We start from the raw sequence: 21489 nt of genomic DNA, 5'->3' as shown, positions 1-21489 counted from the left end.
AGTACTGAATCAAGGAATTCTTTACAAATTTGTGGCAACGATTCCAAGAATTTTTAAAACTAAGTTTCGCATGAGAATGTTGGTGTTAGTTGGAGCAGGAGAAAGTGCATCATCTCTTCTTCACTCGCTCTGCGCTCGATTTACAGTAAAACCACAGGACGGTGAGGACGCCACTGCGCGCGCTTGACTCAACTCCATTCAGCTCCACACATTACTTCATCTTTCGACACCACTGGAGCTCTTTGCAGACTGGGATTATGGCACACTGGTTGCAATATACAATATTTCTGACTGCTGTTCTACGTGTATGGTCATCTACTGAGACGAGCAGAAAACGAGAGTTCACTGAGGCACAGGTAACAAATACCTGATTTAAATGTTTTTTTAAGGTTTTAGGTCCTTAGGCAACACATTTAAATATCGGAAAATACCATCCTATTGTTAACTCTTATTTAACTCAAACAACAACAACAACAACAACAAGAATTTCAAATATGTCGTTACATTAATAAATACAGGTCTAAATAAGGATTAAAAAAAAGAAAGCATTTGCGTTGGATGAATGCTGTGTTATAAATGTACTTTTGAAATACTTTAAAGTATCGTTAAATAAGTAAAGAGTTATACTTTTACATGAATCAAACAGCCAGACAACGCTAAAATCATACAGACTTAAAAAAAAAAAAAAAAACAGGAATCCTGAATAAATCTTAAAGATTACGGGAAGTTGTTGAGACAGTCGTAATATATTTTTGGCCAAACTCTTCAGAAGCATTTGGGTCAAGTTTCAGAATTATATGAATTCTATCTATTAATACTATTAAAATGTAATTTATATATGCCTTGATGAGCATGTCTTTATTTTTATTTTTTATAGACATATTCATGTTTTTAGCACATGGTTTTTAAACTAGATTTTTTATTAATATTATTCTAGATTGTAGATTACTTATTGTAGATTGAAACATCAACAACAACAAAAAATCTCAAACTATTCTTTTGGTTGAAATTGTAATTATTAATTAACTTTTTATTGTAATTAACTGTGCAAATTGCTTTTGAATGTATTTCAGTGTGGTTTTTTGTATCCATCACTTGTGTTAACTGCTATCACAAAAATATGATAATATTAGAAGTTTAGTTTGGAGAAAAATTATAATTAAACAAAAGGATTTGAAGCAGAACTTCTGACTTAAAATGATTAGCCACAGTTTGCTGGTTTTGACAATACATCTTTAATATTTTAACATTCATAACGTTCATTAATGATTAATGGGGGAGTTTTTTGTTAGACTGCATATATTTTCACATTTCATAGATATACCTGAGGCGGTTTGGATATCTAGATACTCCACTGAACCCGGAAGCTCAGAAAGATTCCAGTGAGTGGGATATGAAAGTGGCTGTTAGGTAAAATCAATGTTGTCATATCTCTCTCTCTCTCTCTCTCTCTCTCTCTCTCTATATATATATATTTATTTATTTATTTATTTTTATTTTTTAAATATGCATGCTCAAATACCTGATTTTACTACAGTTTACTATCGACTTCATCCTAATTTTATAAGAATTCTTGTGGAGCACACTCACATTGTAATCTCTGTTGTGTCGTGTCGTCTTTGTGAAAGTCTCTTTCAGAGGGTGTCAGGGCTGTCAGTCACTGGAAGTCTCGACAGAGCTACTCTTCTTAAAATGAGGCAGCCGCGCTGTGGTGTTGAGGACCCCTTCAACCAAAAGTCTTTCAAATACAGGCGATTTGGTGGTGGGTGCCTATACTTCCAGATTGTTTAATCATACAGTCAACCTCCTTTATTACTAAATCAGTAACATTTTCTATAAACCCTTTCTATTCATAAGAAAGGGTCATCTTAATGCACTGCGATGCATGCACAATGCCTTATAATATGTTGTATCATCTTGTATCATGAATATTGATACAAAACAACATTTCACATTATTATTATAATACTTGCCTATTTGTGTTTATAACTTTGAAGAGTACGATGATTCATATGTTATACTCACATAAGTTACAACAGATTGTACACTTGTAAGAATGAGTTGTGCTGTTCCAGTGACAGTCCTGAAAGCCAGCGTCAACACCTTAAATTTAATTCTGGGTGCAATGTGGGCCAGTTATTATTAGACTTAATTTAGGCTTTTATTCACATTACATTGATCAGCGAACATGAACCAGCTCCACCAAACAAACCTCACTGGTTCTTGCAGAAGCTCAAACGTGCTGCGTAACACGAGAATGAACCTCGCTGGTTATTGCTGAAGCTCAAATGTGAAAAACAATAATAAACAATTTAATATGGTCATTTATAATTGATGCAGTAAAGGATAGAATTGAATGGTATAGGCATAACCAAAGTAATCAACTTTGCCCTTTACATGGAGAAAACAGCTGTTTGGGTTTTTGGTTTGTCTTTCTTATTTCGTAGGATTTTGGCAAAAGAAAGACTTGACATATCGGATTTACAGCCACACACCAGATATGGGGAAAAGCGCGACACAGACAGCCATACGCTCAGCCTTTAACTACTGGAGTGAGGTCACCCCACTCAGCTTTAAAGAGGTCAGCTCTGGGCTTGCTGATATTAGAATCTCATTTCACAAGAGAGATGGCTGTCCTTCACCTTTTGATGGTCCTGGTAAGTAAATCTCACCAAATGAATCGTATTAATATAATATTAAAAATGATATATTACAAAACATAATGGAACATGATACAATTAAATAGTGTTTTATATATTTTACTCCTGTCATGGCGTTTTACAATTCAATAATATCTAATGTTAGACACCATCTGGTCACGAAGAAAACATTCCATATAGAATCTTAAAGGCTTCTGTCAGGCGCTTCATATATAGAAGCTTTCAAACCCATCATGGGGTCATTTTATGGATTTAGCTTTAATGAAATCATTTTTTTTTTTTTTTTGATTACATTTTATTAATATTAGTCCTGCATTAAGCCTTCCTGACCTGTAGCTCAAACAGTAGAGCGTTGGTGCTTACAACGTCAAGGTTATGGGTTCGATTCCCAGGGAAAGCAAGAACTGGGGCCGGTTTCACGAAGCTATTTTAGACCAATCTATAGTGTTAGACAAGTCTAAAATTTGCTCATAGACTAGTATAATGCAAGTTAGACTGTTTCACAAAAATAAAGACTGACTTAATTTAGACCAAAAAAATTAGACACTTTACCCCCAGGCTAACTTGGGTCTATGGTACCTTGGCAACCAGCAGCAGAACATAGGCGTCCACCATATATGTTCATCACCATTTCAGTGGTGTCTTTAAGTTTCTCTTGGGGTCCTCCTCCTGTTTTTGGATATTTCCTCTCAAATATTTCTTTTTTGGCATCTTGTACCATGTTTTTGTATGTTTTCTGTACGTCTTTAACGCTCCACTCAACGGTCGGATTAACGCTGTTAACTGTCATAGCAATCTTTTTCCAAATTAAACATTTCTTCTTGTTACTACATTCTCCGCTAAATTTCCCAAGTAAAATGTCCTTGTAACTGTTATACTCCTCCAACAAACACATATTTTCTGCTGGGGTAAACTGCACTGAGCGATTGAATGCGCTTACTCGATCCGCCATGTTTTTTGTGATAAAAGTGTCTTATTTTACCCAGAATGCATTGCAGTGTGGTCCTACTTAAGATAGTCAGAGTCTTAAGTGCTTTGTGCAACGGTCTGATTTAGATGTCTATCTGAAGTCTGACTATCTACTATATCTAAGCCATAGTCAAAGTCTATCTTTGTGAAACCGGCCCCTGATAAGAATGTAAAAAATGTATACCTTGAAATGCAATGTAAGTCGCTTTGGATAAAAGCGTCTGTCAAATGCATAAAAAAATGTTTTAAAAAGAATTATGGACCATTATTCTAAAGTGTTACGTAATAATCTTTTGTTAGGCCATGTTCTTGCCCATGCTGAAGCCCCTCCATCAGGAATAGTTCACTTTGATGAAGATGAATTCTGGACTGAAGGGAAGTATTATGGTTCTAATCTGCGCATTGTTGCGGCTCATGAGATCGGCCACGCTCTTGGCTTGGGTCATTCTCAGTACAGTGGTGCTCTTATGGCAGCGCACTACACTGGTTACCAAGCTAATTTTAGACTGCACATTGATGATATCAGAGGAATCCAAGCCATATATGGTGAGATAATCAAGTGAATTTTTAAATAAATGAATGTTTGCCAATGGATATAACTGTCTTGGCTAATTACTCTCATGAATTCAGGTAAAAAGATCTCCAGTACAACTACTGCTGATGATATCTATGACAAAACATATCCCACTACCATGGCCCCATTCCCCAGGAGGGATGTGCCAGATCCATGCAATGCTAAACTTGATGCTATAATGCTGGGTGAGAATACCATGCCGTATAACAGTACACATGACCTCAGTTCATTCAAGTTTATCAAATGCAGTAGATCTGCTTGTTCAAAAATGAATTATATAATGAAATATGTTATAGAAAATGTTTTAAAACAGTAATTATTTGTCTTAGGTCCCTGGCGCAAGACGTATGCGTTTAGTGGGGATTATGTGTGGACGGTAACAGATATGGGCCATAACTCTCCAGTCAAAATAAGTCTGCTATGGAAGGGGCTGCCAGGAAACCTGAATGCAGCTGTATATTCCCCAAGAACCAACAAGACATACTTCTTTAAAGGTAGATCATTCTACATTAAAGTGGTGTTTTATATGCTTTTTAAAATGTTTTATTGAAAATTGTTGGAATTGTATTGGAGCCATAATAATCAATGTAATACAGAAGGAGCTTTTTACTCACAAAAGTCCACGGTCCAATGGGAGAAATGGGAATTCCCAATATGGCAGCTGTAGTCCCACCTTACAATTAAAACTTGTCAACTTGATTTTATTTATATACAGTAGTGCTTTATAGTAACTAACTAAAGGCAACAATGGCAAGGAACCAAAACTCTATCAGGTGATACACTGAAAAAAAAAATTGGTATGGAAACAATTTTCCCTCAGAAATTGCTAGTAAATTTTGCAATTACAAAGAAATGCCAAGTGATACATTGAAAGTGAAACATGAAATTTTGAAGTGCAAAAACTAAAATAGTATTTTATTGTAAAACGTACTCCAGTAATTTTTGTTTTGTAACTTTTGGCCCTCTAGAGGTTAAAAAACAAAACTGCATGCATTTTGCAGAAGAACATTGTTTTGGTTTTTCTGGTTTTTGCTTTGGCTCTACGTGACTTTGCGGATGAATATTTTTATCCTACGGTTCATAAAACATTAACTAGTAAGCTTAAAGGTCCCGTTCTTCGTGATACCATGTTTCAAACTTTAGTTTGGACTATATCCCTCTACTTCCTTCTTTAATGACGTCACTAGAGCCGTTTTTTGACTAACCTCCGCCCACAAGAATGCTCCCTCAACTCTACCGAAATTCGTTTATGTACTTGCACACTTCTTATAACTTACTGTGTTTACTCAGCTCTTACGGTGATTTTCTGAAGTAAAACTGACGCTTCATCTTTTGTGTGATGTACAATAAACTTTATTAAACTCATCATGTATATGTTTGATCATCATTCGGACCTGGTCCGAAACAGCAGACTTGTAGGCTATTAATAAATAATAGATACATACAAGCAGATGACAAATACGTTATAATAACCGTAATTAAACTACTAAACTATACCTGTTCCATCTCTATACAGCACTCTGACTCTGTAGGCATTATTGTCCGACTCGAAATGAACACCGTTACTGAGAGTTTCTGATATTATCATCATTCCGTGAGATGAAATTGTCCTGAGAGACTGAGCGCGAGCTCATGAAGCTCCGCCCCCTGGGCCGTCCAGCAGCAGCTTATTTGCATTTAAAGGGCACACACTAAAACAGCACGTTTTTCTGAGCCCCAAAAAATGACAATTTAAACATGCTGTAAAAAATGATCTGTTGGGTCATCAGAGACTTATTTTACATCTTGTGAAAAGGGGCATAATACGGGACCTTTAAGAGACATAACTTTACCCATTAATAGACACAGTTCTTCCTTGAAAATAAATTCCAGCACAGCGCTACAACAACCATAATGAAATCTAGATAATGCTTTACAATCAACTCTGTTAGAGAGCTACATGACAATTTATTTGTTCAATAAAATACATCACTCACCTGTTGAGTAATAAAAACGTCATTTTACAACATTTCAAATCCCTCAGTTCTCTCCATCACCTAAAGCGAAGCCAATGTTGATTCTCGTTTTATTACGAGCTCTGTCGCGTTCTCTTTTTGCCAGCAGACTCTCTCCTCTTGTCACGTCTAGTCCGATGAAGACGAAAAAGTATCAAATAAAACAATGTTTATTAAAGAACTCAAATGCAGGTAATTCATAGAAAGAGCAAACAACACGAAACAGTGTGCTATGCACAAACAATACCAGACAATGAGGGAAAGGAAGTAAGGAACTTAAATACACAATGGTGATAAACATAATGACAACCAGCTGTGATGATTAATGAGTGTCCGTGGAAACTGATTGTTGGCGGGAAACTAGAACAAAGAAAATAGGTGACTGAAGACTAGAACAAAGAAAACAGGTGACTGAAGAGAACCAAACTAAAAGTCCATGAAAATTAAACTAACAGAACATAATTGTGACACCTTTATGCATTTTTTTTTTTTTTTTTTTTTACGGGCGATTCCTCTGAGGTTGGAGATTTAGCGGCTCCATGTCAACACTTTTTGCTCGTTGTGACAACTAACCTCTGCCACTTCCACACCAGACACGCATCAAAATAGCCAGAGCAACTTTTCTCTATTTATGGATATGACGAGACACACACGGATGAGTGACGCAAGTACGCAATTTTCCTTGAAAACCATCCTGCTAGGTCTAAAATATAAACATTTATAATAGGCTTACCATAGTGAATCAGGGTAAGACAAAAACATGTTTTGGAAAAAGGATTGATGATGTATTGACTGATTAAAAAAAAAAAAAAAAACTTTATGAACTTCAAAAAGTCATTTTTTACGGAGTAGTAGTGGAGAAAAATAACAACCTTGGGAGAAAAAACTCAATGGAGGTCAGGGGGTTGACTATCATAATGTGGTAGTTGATTTCAAGCTATGGTATAATTAAATTGGATGGTATCTGGCTTTAAATGAGAAATACTATAGATAAAAGCAGTATGTAGTTTGACCAGCAGAAGTCAGTTTGTTGGGGTTTGTGCTGAAGTTGAAGAGGACTGTGTTGTGGTCAGAGCTGGTCATAAAGAAAACATCTGTCTTGGGTACAGACTGGATCAGATTGACTCCACTTTTATTATTCTGCTGCTCTAAAGCAGTGCAATAATTTGCACAATAATCCAGGATTTGTGTAAAGGGATTAAGGGAATGAGTTATGTGTATGCTTGGTTAAAAAGTTAGGTCTTTAGATTTAAACTAACAGAAATGTCTGCTCCCAAAACACTGTTAGAAAGGCTATTTTAGAGTTTAGGAGCTAAATACTAAAAGTATCTGTTTGTGTGTGCTCTGTGTTTTTGTGTTCTGTTTCTGTTGAGTCTAAGGATTAGTATTTTGATGTATAATAGACTCTTAGTTTACATTTTGTTTACATTGTTTCCGTTTTCTTATCCTGTGTTTTGTTCCTGGCTGCATCCAAAATCGCATACTTCCCTACTATATACTGTATATGACAAATGAAATATGTCTGAATTCACAGTACTAATAAAAAAGTAAAAGTTCCCAGATGACCTGATTCTTCCAGCTAAATTCTGAAGTGTGCATAAGATGGACACTTTACTATTCCATGAGGCCACATTACATGATAATGACAACATGGTGAATGTTGTCATTATCACTCACATTCATTACTATCATTACATTCATTACTGTCATTACTACTCACATTCATACTATATAGTACTTTTTTTTTTTAGCGGTCGTGAAGTAATAACTTGCGTGATTTCGGATGCAGCCACTGTTTCTACTAGTGTACATTATTTCTGATTATGTTCACCTGTGTCTTGTTTAGTTGCTCGTTATCTCTTGTATATATAGTCCTGTGTTTCAGTTCATCTTTCTCAGTTTGCTAGATGTTGCGTTCTTCAGTATTTGATAGTGTTATAGCCGAGAAACAAGTGCATCCATCAAAACCCAGAATATATTCTATGGTCTCGCGTTTGGAGGTTTTTGGTACAATAAATAAATTCAGCAAGTCCGGCTGCGGCGGGACTTAACCCCTTCCTTTTCCCTCCTGTCTGTAGACTAGGAGGGCTTCCAAGGCTCAGGGTCCAACACAATCTTGGGTTAGGGGCCCTGACGATCCGGGAGCGGGAAGCGCTTAGCAGGCTGTGCTGGGCGGGGCTGAGACGCTGGCGGCGTTGGTTAAGCTGGCTGTGGGGTCGACGCTTTCTTTGGGCGACCCGACGCCGAACTGAAGTGCTTTGGCAGAAGGTGTCGCATGGCCTGCGACGACTTCTGAGCCTCCGTGAAGCGCTCAGAGAATCCCTTCACCGCGGGGCCGAAGAGACCAGCGCTCGAGGTCCAAGAAGGCAGCCCTGTCTCCATCCTTGATCTCAGTCAGGTTGAGCCAGAGATGGTGCTCTAACACAACTAAGCTGGCCATGCTTCTTCCTATAGCCTGGACAGTGGTCTTCGTGGCACGCAGGGCAAGATCAGTGGTACTGTGCAGATCCCTGAAGGTCGCGGGGTCCGGTCCAGACTCGTCCAGGTGGCGCCGCCACCACCTGACTGAGGCGGGGGGGCGGGGTCCGTGACAGAGCCTGGCCACTCCTCGATCTCTGATGTAGCCAAGGATAAGCTGTCATCATGCTCTTCCTCTGATCTCCCAAATGAGACAAGGCCAGCCGCTTTGAGGAAGGGGCGCTGGTCCGTCTTTGTGAACAGGACAGGTGGGGAATCTCTCTCTGGAGAGAGCGAGGCACACGGGGACGGGGCCAGCGCGGGCTCGCTCGTTTCTAGACGCTCAGGCATCCTCTGACCCCGCCGTTTCTTCCTCCGCGGCTTGAGGAGGGAAAGAAACGGGAGGGCGCAAGGGGCGGTGTTGCTCTCCGACATAAAGAGAGCTAGCCGCGAGTGCAGAGAGGAAAGCGGCAAACTCTCGCAGTGAGAGCAGCTGCCTTGCATGAGTGCAGCTTCAGCGTGTCTGCGGCCCAGGCATGAAGCACACTCATCGTGGCCGTCTGAGGCATGCAATGGGGCCCTGCATGCCACGCAGTCACATGCCACGTAGAAAATTTGCTCTTTAAAGTGCTGCCGCAGCAAGCACTTGAGATAGCTCGTAAAAGAATATGTGCTCGCCGGATAGCTGCAGGGAAACGGCGAATCAGAAGATCGCGCCGAGTTGCTGTAAGCAGGAAGGCCGCCGTCCGCTTCTCTGCAAAGCAGTCGCTCGTTCCGCTGCCGGGGCTCGTCGACGGCGAAGGTTTCAAGGAGAAGTCAGCGAAGACGCGTAGATCGCTGAAGGAGATTAAATCTGATTCCTATGGCGAAATGGGCAGCTTATATAGTCAGCAGCCACGCCCATTTTGTGGCGCGCTTCGGTGCGCACGACGCGGGAAGTGTCCTGATAGGATCGCGCTTCCTCACCGCTTCGCCATAGGTTCCCGCAGTTCCCGCAGCCCAGCCAATCAGCATGCTAGACAGCTCTGCATTGTGCAGAGTTTTAAATTAAAGGCTTCAATATTCTCGAGAAAAGGAGTTTTCCCACTGCGTATAGCTACGCAATACGAATTGAACGTTCTCGAAAGGGAACTGTAGTTTGGTATTCCTCCACCTGTGCTCCATGTTCTTGGTTGCCCTCTTGAGATTGTGCTAGTTATATCATGATGCCTCTTTAGCCATAGAGGAGACACAGAAACCAGGGCGCGATAGAGAGGACAGAAACCATGCTTACTGTTGCAGTGTCAAGTTGGTATGCTGTAGAGTTGAGACAGATTTGTAAGATTATTAATAAAGTGGTCAAAGGAATAGTTCTACCAGATTAGTAATATGGTGTGTATCTTCACAAATGAACAAGTTTAATTAATTTTAAAGCCTAAAAACAATCGGCAGAAGTAAAAGCTAAAAAACAAAAACAACAATAAAAACCTGCCAGAAGTAAAAGGCTGCACCACGGTCGCATGACTTTAATGTCACCATCACTAAGCTTCCCACAACTCACTTTCTCTTTATTTTAACATCTACAAGTCAGAAAGTTTGAGTTGGAATAATTGGCAAGAGCACGATGATACTATAAGGCTTTGAAAGCGACTAGTGAGTAGATGAGTTTATCTGTTCGGCAATCTCTGTAGTCCCGTTTAAACACTTGTTAACAAACGCATTTTTCAAAACACGTAAAAGCTTAAATAATCACGAGTGGGGTATTACTGATGTGTTTTACGTCACAGGTTGAAACATGAAAACAAGTTTGGTGTGAGCGAAATCCATGGAGAAAAAAAAAACGGACTGTGAATTGTTAATGAACGCATCACTACTTTTTTGGGGGGGAAGTGGAGGGTCAAGTAATTGGTCAAATGATTTGTGTGGTAAACCCAGTAACATTAGGCCACAAGTGCTGTTGATTGAGCTTAAATTGTACCAGACTCTGAATATTTCTTAAAAAACATTTTACTTGCAACTTGCCTGATCTGATGCACAACTGCAGCTTTCATACACACGTTCATTGGATAATTTATGCCAGTACTTAACTGAAGTATTTTCTTCTATCCACCTCTCTTTCTCAGGTGAAAAAGTCTGGAGGTTCACAAATTACCGCCTTGACTATCGATACCCCAAACCACTAAAAAGAATCCCTGCCAACATCAACGCTGCATTGTACTATGAGAAGAACAAGAAAATTTTCTTCTTTAAGGTATAGTGAGATTTTAACATTATTATACACAACCTATGCTTAACAGAAAATAAATCATGATGAATTCATAAGTCCTCAAAAAGCTCTTTTTGTTGATGGTTGTTTTCTGTTTAGCTCAGCTCCATTCATGAGGACACCATTTTGTCTAGTCTTATTTACACACCTGATTCAAATCATCACCTTGCATGAACTGAACTTATGCTGTGTCTCAAATCATTTACCAATTTCAACAATATTTCTTAGCAAACGGGGGTTATGTGCAACAAACTTCCGTATTCTGTAAAACAGGTTGCTTGCATCGCTTCCGGTTCAGGTCTTTTAAATGTGCTTCATTAAAGCTGCAGTCCGTAACTTTTTTGGGTTAAAAAAAAGGCTATTAGGCTATATTGCGTGTGAGGATGTTGGAGGTGGAGCTTTATAGCCTTTTCTCACTGCACTTGATATAAACTTATCAATTTGATGGCGGATCCAGAAAGGTTCAAACGACTTCGGACTTTGGAGTGGCTACAGAAAAAAAGAGACTGCATATACAGTATATAGCTATTATTATCAAAGACTTTATAGTTGGGTCCTGTCCCAAATGGCACACTTCACGTTTTGTGGATGGCCGCTGCATGCACGTGTCTGTTAAAAGGATAGTTCACCCAAAAATTAAATTTACCCATGATTTACTCACCCTCAAGTCATCCTAGGTGTAAATTACATTATTCTTTCAGACGAACACAATCGGAGTTATATTAGAAAATGTCCTGGCTCTTCCAAGCTTTATAATGGCAGTGAATGGCTGTTTCTGTTTTGAAGTCCATAAAAAAGCATCCATCCATGATAAAAGTAAATCCACACAGCTCTGGCGGGTTAATAAAGGCCTTCTGAAGTGAAGCGATGTGTTTGTGTAAGAAAAATACAGCATGATTGACGTAGGATGTAGGAGTGGCGTAAGCTTTGACTCCTCTGGCGGTTCAAACACACAGAGCTGGGCAACAAACTCAGCCTCCTCCGACATTTCTCTTTAAGAATTGTCGTTTTAGACTTCGCTTCTGAGTTCGTCATTACGTTGTGCGTCAGGTCAAGTGTTACTCTTCCGCCGTAAATCGATGCGTACGGCCGTCTCCCGGAAGCTAATTATTTTAGTTGATAAAGTTTTAAATATGGATATTTTTCTTACACAAACGCATCGCTTCACTTCAGAAGGCCTTTATTAACCCCCATGAGCCGTGTGGATTTACTTTTATCATGGATGGATGCACTTTGATGGACTTCAAAACATATACAGCCGATCGCTGCCATTATAAAGCTGGGAAGAGCCAGGACATTTTTTTATATAACTGTCTGAAAGAAGAATGTCATATACACCTAGGATGACTTGAGGGTGAGTAAATCATGGGGTAATTTTTCTATTTTTGGGTGAACCATCCCTTTAAGTCCAAGTAGGGTGTCCCATTTGTCATTTTAGGTTTCCCATTGCGCTCGATACGCATATATTATATTATATTATATAATATTATACAGTATTATATTTTATTATATATATATATTCATTCGTAAAGTTTTGAATTCTAAAACTTATAGTATGTTTCATAGTACAATGATTTCTTATACTGTATGTCAAAATTTGATTTCCCAAATTTTGATTTTCAGGGCTCAGGCTATTGGCAGTGGGATGAGATGGTTTATAATGACCTCAGCATTTATCCCAAACCCATTTCCCGTCTGTTTACTGGCATCCCATCAAATCCCGATGCAGCTTTCACATGGACCAATGGGAAGATGTATTTCTTCAAGGACGACAGGTACTGGCGCGTGAATGAACAACTCTCTGCTGATTCTGGATATCCACTCAGCAAGCGCGTTCGCTGGATGAGATGCAGCTAATCTGCCCCGCCGTGTGCCTTTAAACTCACTGAACGTTCAAAGCTAAAGTGTTAATAACATTTTGTTATTTATTATCAAAAAAAGTTAGATAGTGTAGCTTTAACTATCATTTCTGTCTGATGCTTTCATTTCTTTGATGAAGACACAAGATACTGAATACTGAAGTTCTTTTGGTCAGCATGAAGTCTGTTAAAGCTACAGTTACATTGAGAATACACTAAGAGAGTTGAATTCATTTAAGCATCTACATTATGCATCATGCACATTATATTGTATGTACTGTATGTCTAAAAGAAGGCCTAAATGGTTTCATTTCAAACATACATGCGTTTAAAAGATGTCTAATAGCCGTCCAAACACATCCTAGGCTAAAACAAGGCAAAATTAGTGAAAATGTAATAGACGGCTAACCATAGCCCAAGTATTGACTAGTCATCTAGACCATGAACATGTCAAAGAAATTAAATCAAACACCTTGTAATCTCGCAAGTTATTTTGGCAAAAAAAATGCTTTTTTATTTAGTACAGTCCTGAATAAGATATTTTATATAAAAGATTTTTAAATTTATGAAAATTACCCTGTTCAAAAGTTTGCATATGCTTGATTCTTAGTACTGTGTGTCGTTACCTGGATGATCCACGACTTTTTTTGTTTTATGATGGATGTTCTTGAGTCCCTTGTTTGTCCTGAACAGTTAAACTGTCCAATGTTCTTCACAAAAAAATCTTTTTGCATATTTGAACCCTTTCCAGCAGTGACTGTATGATTTTGAGATTTATCTTTTCACACTGAGGACAATTGAGGGACTCAAACACAACTATTAAAAAAGGTTCAAACAATAAGAGGCATTTAGAGATGGGGGGTGAAAACTTTTGAACAGGATGATCAGGGTAGCTTGTACTTGTTTTGTCTTCTGTCTTCTGGGAAATGTTCTTTGTTCATGTATTCAGTTGAGTTGCTTGGAAATATGTTCTGTTTTCTTTGTATAGTTGTAGTTTAATTTTGTTATTTAATACACCACACACAGCAATTCGTTATTGTTGCGAGTTCCTTGAATAGATATGTTTATATTGCAACTCCCCATTTTAACACAACAAAAATCCAATATATTGTGTAAAAAGATTTGATTGTATTGTCAAAGCAGCAGCACAAGGGACAATTTGTACAGTTTGATTTGTTACATGTCTGCTGAAATAACAAAATTAATCAAATACAATCGACAAGCAAATCAACTTGGATGGATAGTTCCTGAACAGGCCTTCATTACTCACGATTTGTTGGGATTAATTCTCATCTTCTTTGCCATTCAATTACAAAAAGTGACCCTAGGTTTCCTAGTCCGTAAACTTTCGAAGGGGAAATTAAAGATTTGCTATTGGTTTTGATTTTGGGTACTTTTAAAAAAATCTTTGAAATAATTTATAAAACAGAACAATTCCCTGCATGCATTTCTACATGTCACTTGTACAGAATATAATGTGTGATTATTAGGAATAAACTAAACAAAATCATTTTGTATGCAGAAAAGATTGCATCTTTGTATACTGTTTTTCTCACAAATTTGAGTTTATATCTCACAATTGTAACTTTCTCACAATTTTAACTTTATACCTCACAATTTTGAATTCAAATCTCACAATTAATTCTGATTTTTTTTCCTCACAATTCCAAGTTTATATCTCACAATTTTAATTTTATACCTCACAATTTTTACTTTGTCAATTGAGTTTCTCGCAATTCTGACTTTTTTCCCTCACAATTTTGAGTTTATATCCCACAATTCTGACGTTTTCCCTCACAGTTTTGAGTTTATATCTCGCAATTCTGACGTTTTCCCTCACAATTTTGAGTTTATATCTCACAATTCTGACTTTTTCTCTCACAATTTTGAGTTTATATCTCGTAATTTTGACTTTTTTCTCACAATTCCAAGTTTATGTCTCAGAATTTTGACTTTTTATCTCACAATTCAGATTTTTTTTCTCACAATTCTGACCTTATTTTTTCACAATTCTGACTTTTTCCCTCACAATTTTGAGTTTATATCTCACAATTCAAACTTTATCTGTTGCAATTACAAGTTTATAACTTGCAATTGTGAGAAAAAAGTCATATTTATATGATAAAAGTCACACTTAACTTTTTTTCTATTATTCGGTGGCAGAAACAAGCCTGCATACTGCTTAGATAACATATTTCAATTGTATATTATTGGTCCTGTACTTGCACACCTTCTACACAAGTGTCATGAAGCAAACCACAGCTTAGACAAATATGTCAGTGCTTCTCTTTCCCCTTTGCTTCCTATGATAGCCCTGTGTATGTGAAACGGTGACCATAAAGTGTTGATTGACTCTTTGTGTGCTTTATGAAAATTACACCCAAATGAGGATCCATTATCTATGACATGCATTTGAAACTCGGTCCTTTCTCTAATGACTTCACAGGAATGTTTATGTTGTCCAAACACACTGTGTGGGCTGTTTCTTCACACCGAGCTGTCAGTGTCTGAAGCAGACTGAGTGCTCATGGGAGAAAAAGAGAAAACTTCACAAACCTGTTCGATCAATCTGAACTCCTCACACATCAGCTACTGAAATGTGCTAAAGTTTTGAGTGCAAGATGATGTATAACAAGATGCCACCAACATCCATTACAAATGGTTGTAATTTATCACTAGGTTGTCTTCATCTTTTCAAACACAACCACTGTATAGTTAGCCTATAAATATCCTACAATTCTGACTTTATATCTCAAGATTCTAACTTTATTTCTCACAATTCCAAGTATATGTCTCACAATTTTGAGTTTATATCTCGCAATTCTGACTTTATTTTTGGTTGTAAATGGTTGTAAACTATCGTACTAGAAGAGATAAATTATATAAAGGTGAACCAGGAAATCAATTAAGAATTAAATAATTTTACCAAGATGAAAGTCATGAGCTCTCCATGAAGAAGAGTATAAAGAAACATGTCTCAAAAGCTTCTTATTACTGAAATCTGTAACTTAATGCACCTATAGGCTATAGCACCTATAAACTCTTTGCTATAACTGCTATAATAGTGTGGCCAGATTTGCAGATTTTAACATCTTGTGGCAGTGCAAACCCTCTTTTGGCATTAAAACAAATACTGTCTGGATTTATTAAAGACACACAGCCATGACTATTTTTGCGGCTGACCTTATTGCATTTGTAGCAGTTTTCCTTTCAGACGCAAAATTTACAGGAGTAGAGTGTTTAAATGAATCATGCAAGGTGATTTACTAAGGTTTGTGGTTGTCAATTCGCTGGTATTATGATTATTATTATTATTTTTGACAAGCTTTAGAAGTCCTACACTTCCTTATGAAAAAGAAGTTTATCCAAGTGTGCTATTATACTTCATTTAAACTAAAAATAAGTATACTTTGTCTACTTTATATGCACTTCTCAGAAATATAGGCTACTTTATGTTGGCACTTCTCAGAAATATATTAAAATTGCACTTAAGTATGCTTGACTTGTACTGACAGAAAAGCGTAAGTATATTTGGCATACTTTAAAGTATAATTAAGTATTCTAAGTACTTGGCTTGTAGTTGTGTTTACTCTTTTGATTGAGTAGCCATTAAACACTTTTAACTGCTAAAAAGTGGGCAAATTTAGTCTCAAGCAATATTGAAATATTACACTTACAAGTCCAGTACATTGATATTAATATGCATACTACATAAAGTATACTTAAAATTTACTTGAACATTTGCTTAAGTATACTTCATAAAATTAACTTGAAGTAGTCTATACGTTTTTTGTAAGGGCTCTTAAAAATGAAGGTTCTTATTTGGCTTTGATGGTTCCATTAAAGCGTAACTCTCGTCAGAATGCAACCTAGGGTATTTTTGTTAATCTAACCGAGGCAAACTTTCGTTTAAAAGCATAATTAGATTGGAAACGCCACTTTTGAGTTTGACCGTATTTTCGTTTTCGGTCAAATTGCCTTTTGAATGGGAGTGCTTGGGGCACTTCTATGATAGCATCAAAAATGGCTATTTTTAAAACACTAAGAAGACTCAACACAACATGAAACTTTGCTGGAAGTATCACCAGGGGCTCTACACATGAACTCCAGCATTGACAACATTGTTTGTGTACACAGAGTTTACTAAAAGAACGATTTTGAACAACTCACTGTAACTGTTGTTTTGTTGTTTCTGTCCGCCGGCATTTTGTCAGACAAACATAGTTGATTTCCGAATGCAATGCAACAGGGAGGAGAGTAAAGATGGAAAGCTCCTAAAGCTCAGTTCCATATAAATTCACGGATAATTTGTTGTTTTGTCGTTAGTGAAAATCAATATTGACCTTGTATTTGAAAAAGGATCCTCATATAAGAAGCAATACTAAAATTCAGAGTCAGTTCATTCGCATTCGGAGATCGACTATTTTTGACTGTCAAAATGACGGCGGACACAAAGACAGTGAGTTGATCAAAATCTTTCTTTTTAGTAAACTCTGTGTACACAAACAATGTTGTCAATGCTGGAGTTCATGTGTAGAGCCGCTGGTGATACTGAGAGCAAAGTTTCATGTTGTGTCGAGCCTTCTTAGTGTTTTAAAAATAGCGATTTTTGATGCTATCATAGAAGTGCCCCAAGCACTCCCATTCAAAAGGCAATTTGACCGAAAACGAAAATACGGTCAAACTTAAAAGTGGCGTTTCCAATCTAATTATGCTTTTACACGAAAGTTTGCCTCGGGTAGATTAACAAAAAGACCCTAGGTTGCATTTTGGCGACAGTTATCCTTTAAGAAACTTTGACATCCATTAAAACTGCATTGCACAAATGTTTCTTTATAGTAATAGACGGTTCTTTAGATATTCTTCAATCGCAGAAAAAATGTTCTTTTAAGAACTGTTCACTGAAAATGGTTCTTCTATGTCATGTCTATGTTATTCCAGGTGTACATGTTTTCTTTCCACATTGTTCTTTTCAGTCATTCACAAGCTAACAATGCTAAATGTTTCAAATCAGCCTTGTTGCTGAATTAAAGATGGTACAGAAACATTACAATTAAATCCTCTTACATTATGGAACAGACATAATGTTTGCAATAGAATTTCTCAAGTGTATTTTCAGCATGTGTGATGAAGATATGACACGACCATGAGGTTTCGCGCTGGAGCCTAGAACAGAGTTTGCTGCCAATGCAGTAAATGTTCTCACTGTACCAAATGACTGAATCTGTACTGTAGTTGACCTATTTACATATTATTGACATAACTGTACAGTTGTAAAATTGAGAGAATTAAGAACCAAAACAGGAAAAATTAGTTTCAATGATTTCAACGATAGACAAACATCATTCAGATGTTAGTGAAGGGCACATGGAGTTTTAGACGGCATTTTTCAATATTCTGTGTCAAAACTTTGGTGTCCATGCAAAACTGCTCTTGTTTAACCAGTGCTAAAAATGCAACATCTCTGAGAGCAGCTTACATTAAACAAGAGCCACAGTGTTTGATTTCATTCCATCATGCTTTCATGATGCAGTCACTGTCACACAACTGGCTTCACGAAGAACCGTAAAGAACCATATATAAATACGTATATAAATGACTGTGTTATCATCATCATAACAAGAAATGCTATTTTTAAATCAGTGGTTCTCAACCAATACTTTTAAAAATTCACGTTTACATGATGTTTAAACATAAATGTGTGTCGGCAGTGTGTGTACACAACCACTCTATAATGGTAAAAATCCACCCACTCCTCTTTTTTTTAAGCCCCATAAATCATAAGCAGTGTCTCAGAACAAGCCGTTTGCAGATTCTAGAATATGAGTCACAAATGCTTAAGCCCCGCCCACGACTGCTGACGGACTCGATCATTAGCATAGACCCGCCCACAGTGAGCTGAACACAGTCCGCCATGTTTATCTCATCGCCAGAGCATTTAACAACATCATTCAAGTAAGAAATATATTCTTATTATTGATTCTTATTATTTGTTTTTATTTAGTCGTTTGATTCATATTAACAGCATATTTGGCAGTAGGTACTGTATATTATGCTGCTATCACTTTAATACACAGATCTAATATAACATCAAACATGTGATTTCTTTCCCTGCTGTTTACGTTCACAGACATAACCAACTGTGTTTATATGAACTTTGTGTGTATTTGACAAGTTTAAGCACAATAAGACTCGAAAGAGAACTTAGTTTAATACTCACGGGATGCGCCGTCTGACATCCAGCTTTCTGTGCGTGCGCGCTCAGAAAACCATATATCAGAAGTTTAACAACTTTCATCACACTCAAATGTATCTTAATATGATTAAACAGCGATGTTACCCCACATACACATGACCAGAAGAAGCAGAAGCTGAAGCGTCTGTGGGATAATAAAAGCTCCACTGTTATCGAGCCATGTGTCGCGCTTGTGTCTCATTAGCAATCACTCCAGCGGCTTTCGTGACGTTAATTAATCTTTGATACATTACCGGTCATCCATGAATATGATTTCTGCCCGAGTCCATCGTATTCTCCACCGGTTGCAGAGGTGAAGACAGCGAGTCCCATGATTCCACCAAATCAAGGCGTCATCAAACTACGCCTTTGTTTTGAATAAACGACCTCTAGTGGCGGTAAATTACATTGTGTGCCTTTAATTATACAATTATATAATAATAATTATACATTGAGACAATAACATCCATTTGCTTAAACAGCATGAAAATATTGATTAAAAGAAACATCCAGATGAAGAGTGTACTCACAATCACTCGCCGACAAAATGCAATCTTTGTCTGCACTCACAAATACTCACTGAACGTTCATAATGGCCTAAAGAAACATCTAACTTTAAAACTGAAGATACTTTACAAACATTAAAACACGAATATTGCATTTTAATTCATGGTTATTTTGTACTGCTCCGTTGTTATCTTAATAATAACTTAAAATTAGTCTATAACAAACCAGTGCTTTTTTCGATTAACTTGCATGCGAGCAATTAAAGTTGCCACGATCCCAGAATTTACAGAAAGATCATATGTGGCATACAAGTTATTATTACACTCAACAGATCACTTAACCAAACTTAGTCAACTGATAGACCTATTACAATAAAAGCACATTTCTAATACAGGTTAATTATTTTAGAACGTAAATATGCATATAGTATGTTTCTACATTAGTATGTTTAAAGATCTAGTTGTCAGAATAAACCAACAAAACAATAACATTAAATAAACTTTTAAAATAAACATTCATGATGTTCTCTGTGCTTTTAAGAGGAAAGTGTATCATGAATTTATGCTTTAGTGTTTTTTTTTTTTTTCTGGCTAAAAACATCAAAATGAGAATTTGAATGCACTCCTTGACATCAGAACAACATCCTTTTTTAACAAACATGGTCCTCAGATCAGGTGGTTTTTCTCTCAGGTCTTTTATTCTTATACTTAAAGCATAACTCTCGCCAAACTGCAACCTAGGGTCTTTTTGTTAATCTACCCGAGGCAAACTTTTGTTTAAAAGCATAATTAGATTGGAAACGCCACTTTTAAGTTTGACCGTATTTTCATTTTCGGTCAAATTGCCTTTTGAATGGGAGTGCTTGGGGCACTTCTATGATAGCATCAAAAATCGCTATTTTTAAAACACTAAGAAGGCTCGACACAACATGAAACTGTGCTGGAAGTATCACCAGGGGCTCTACACATGAACTCCAGCACTGAGAACATTGTTTGTGTTCACAGAGTTTACTAAAAAGAAAGAAAGACAACTCACTGTTTCTGTCCACCGGCATTTTGTCAGTCAATAGTCGATCTCCGTAACATGAGGAGAGTAAAGATGGAAAGCTCCTAAAGCTTAGTTCCATATAAATTCACGGATAATTTGTTGTTCTGTCGTTAGTGAAAATCAATATTATCAATATAATCAATATCAATATAAATCAATATCAATATTGATCCTCATATGAGAAGCAATACTAAAATTCAGAGTCAGTTCATTCGCATTCGGAGATCGACTATTTTTGACTGTCAAAACACCGGCGGACACAGAGACAGTGAGTTGTTCAAAATCTTTCTTTTTAGTAAACTCTGTGTACACAAAGAATGTTCTCAATGCTGGAGTTCATGTGTAGAGCCGCTGGTGATACTTCCAGCAAAGTTTCATGTTGTGTCGAGCCTTCTTAGTGTTTTAAAAATAGTGATTTTTGATGCTATCATAGAAGTGCCCCAAGCACTCCCATTCAAAAGGCAATTCACCTAAAACGAAAATACGGTCAAACTTAAAAGTGGCGTTTCCATTCTAATTATGCTTTTACACGAAAGTTTGCCTCGGGTAGATTAACAAAAAGACCCTAGGTTGCATTTTGGTGAGAGTTACGCTTTAAACAAGCAGCACAAAAAAAGAAACTTAAAAAAATTAAACTTATACGGATTTCACATAGGATGAATGACTTCCTTCCCTTTACCTCAGTACAGATAAAATGTAGCCGGTTCGTGAGGCTACACAGACCCGACAAAAAAAAAAAGTCTGTATTATAAGGGTATTCCTGTTAGAATGGTGTTGTGTTAACGGCACCTAAGTTAATAACTAATGATCTTCGCAACGGAAGTGAATCAATTAATCAAAACTAACTTTAGCTGGACAATAACTTTATCCTAGAGCTGCTTTAAAGCCTAAACAATCTGTTACGGTAATATCCTATTATCTCTGTAAAGCTGCTTTGAAACA

At 37.2% G+C, this 21489-nt stretch overlaps 1 protein-coding gene across 1 annotated transcript; it reads left to right on the top strand.

The window, feature by feature from the left end:
* Positions 1 to 257: 257 nt before the first annotated feature.
* mmp19 (matrix metallopeptidase 19) lies at positions 258 to 12756 on the top strand (the record flags this gene model as incomplete). Its single annotated transcript, XM_084102004.1, has 9 exons — positions 258 to 356; positions 1319 to 1410; positions 1629 to 1762; positions 2448 to 2657; positions 3930 to 4175; positions 4260 to 4388; positions 4533 to 4697; positions 10757 to 10884; positions 12523 to 12756. The coding sequence occupies 9 exons, from the start codon at positions 258 to 260 to the stop codon at positions 12754 to 12756; spliced, it is 1437 nt and encodes a 478-aa protein (XP_083958130.1).
* Between the last annotated feature and the right edge of the window lie 8733 nt (positions 12757 to 21489).

The sequence above is a fragment of the Abramis brama genome (assembly GCF_963993115.1).
Source record: "Abramis brama genome assembly, chromosome: 23".
NCBI lineage: Eukaryota > Metazoa > Chordata > Actinopteri > Cypriniformes > Leuciscidae > Abramis > Abramis brama.
The sequence above is the reverse complement of the archived record's forward strand: the minus strand, read 5'-3'. Positions and strand labels throughout refer to the sequence as shown.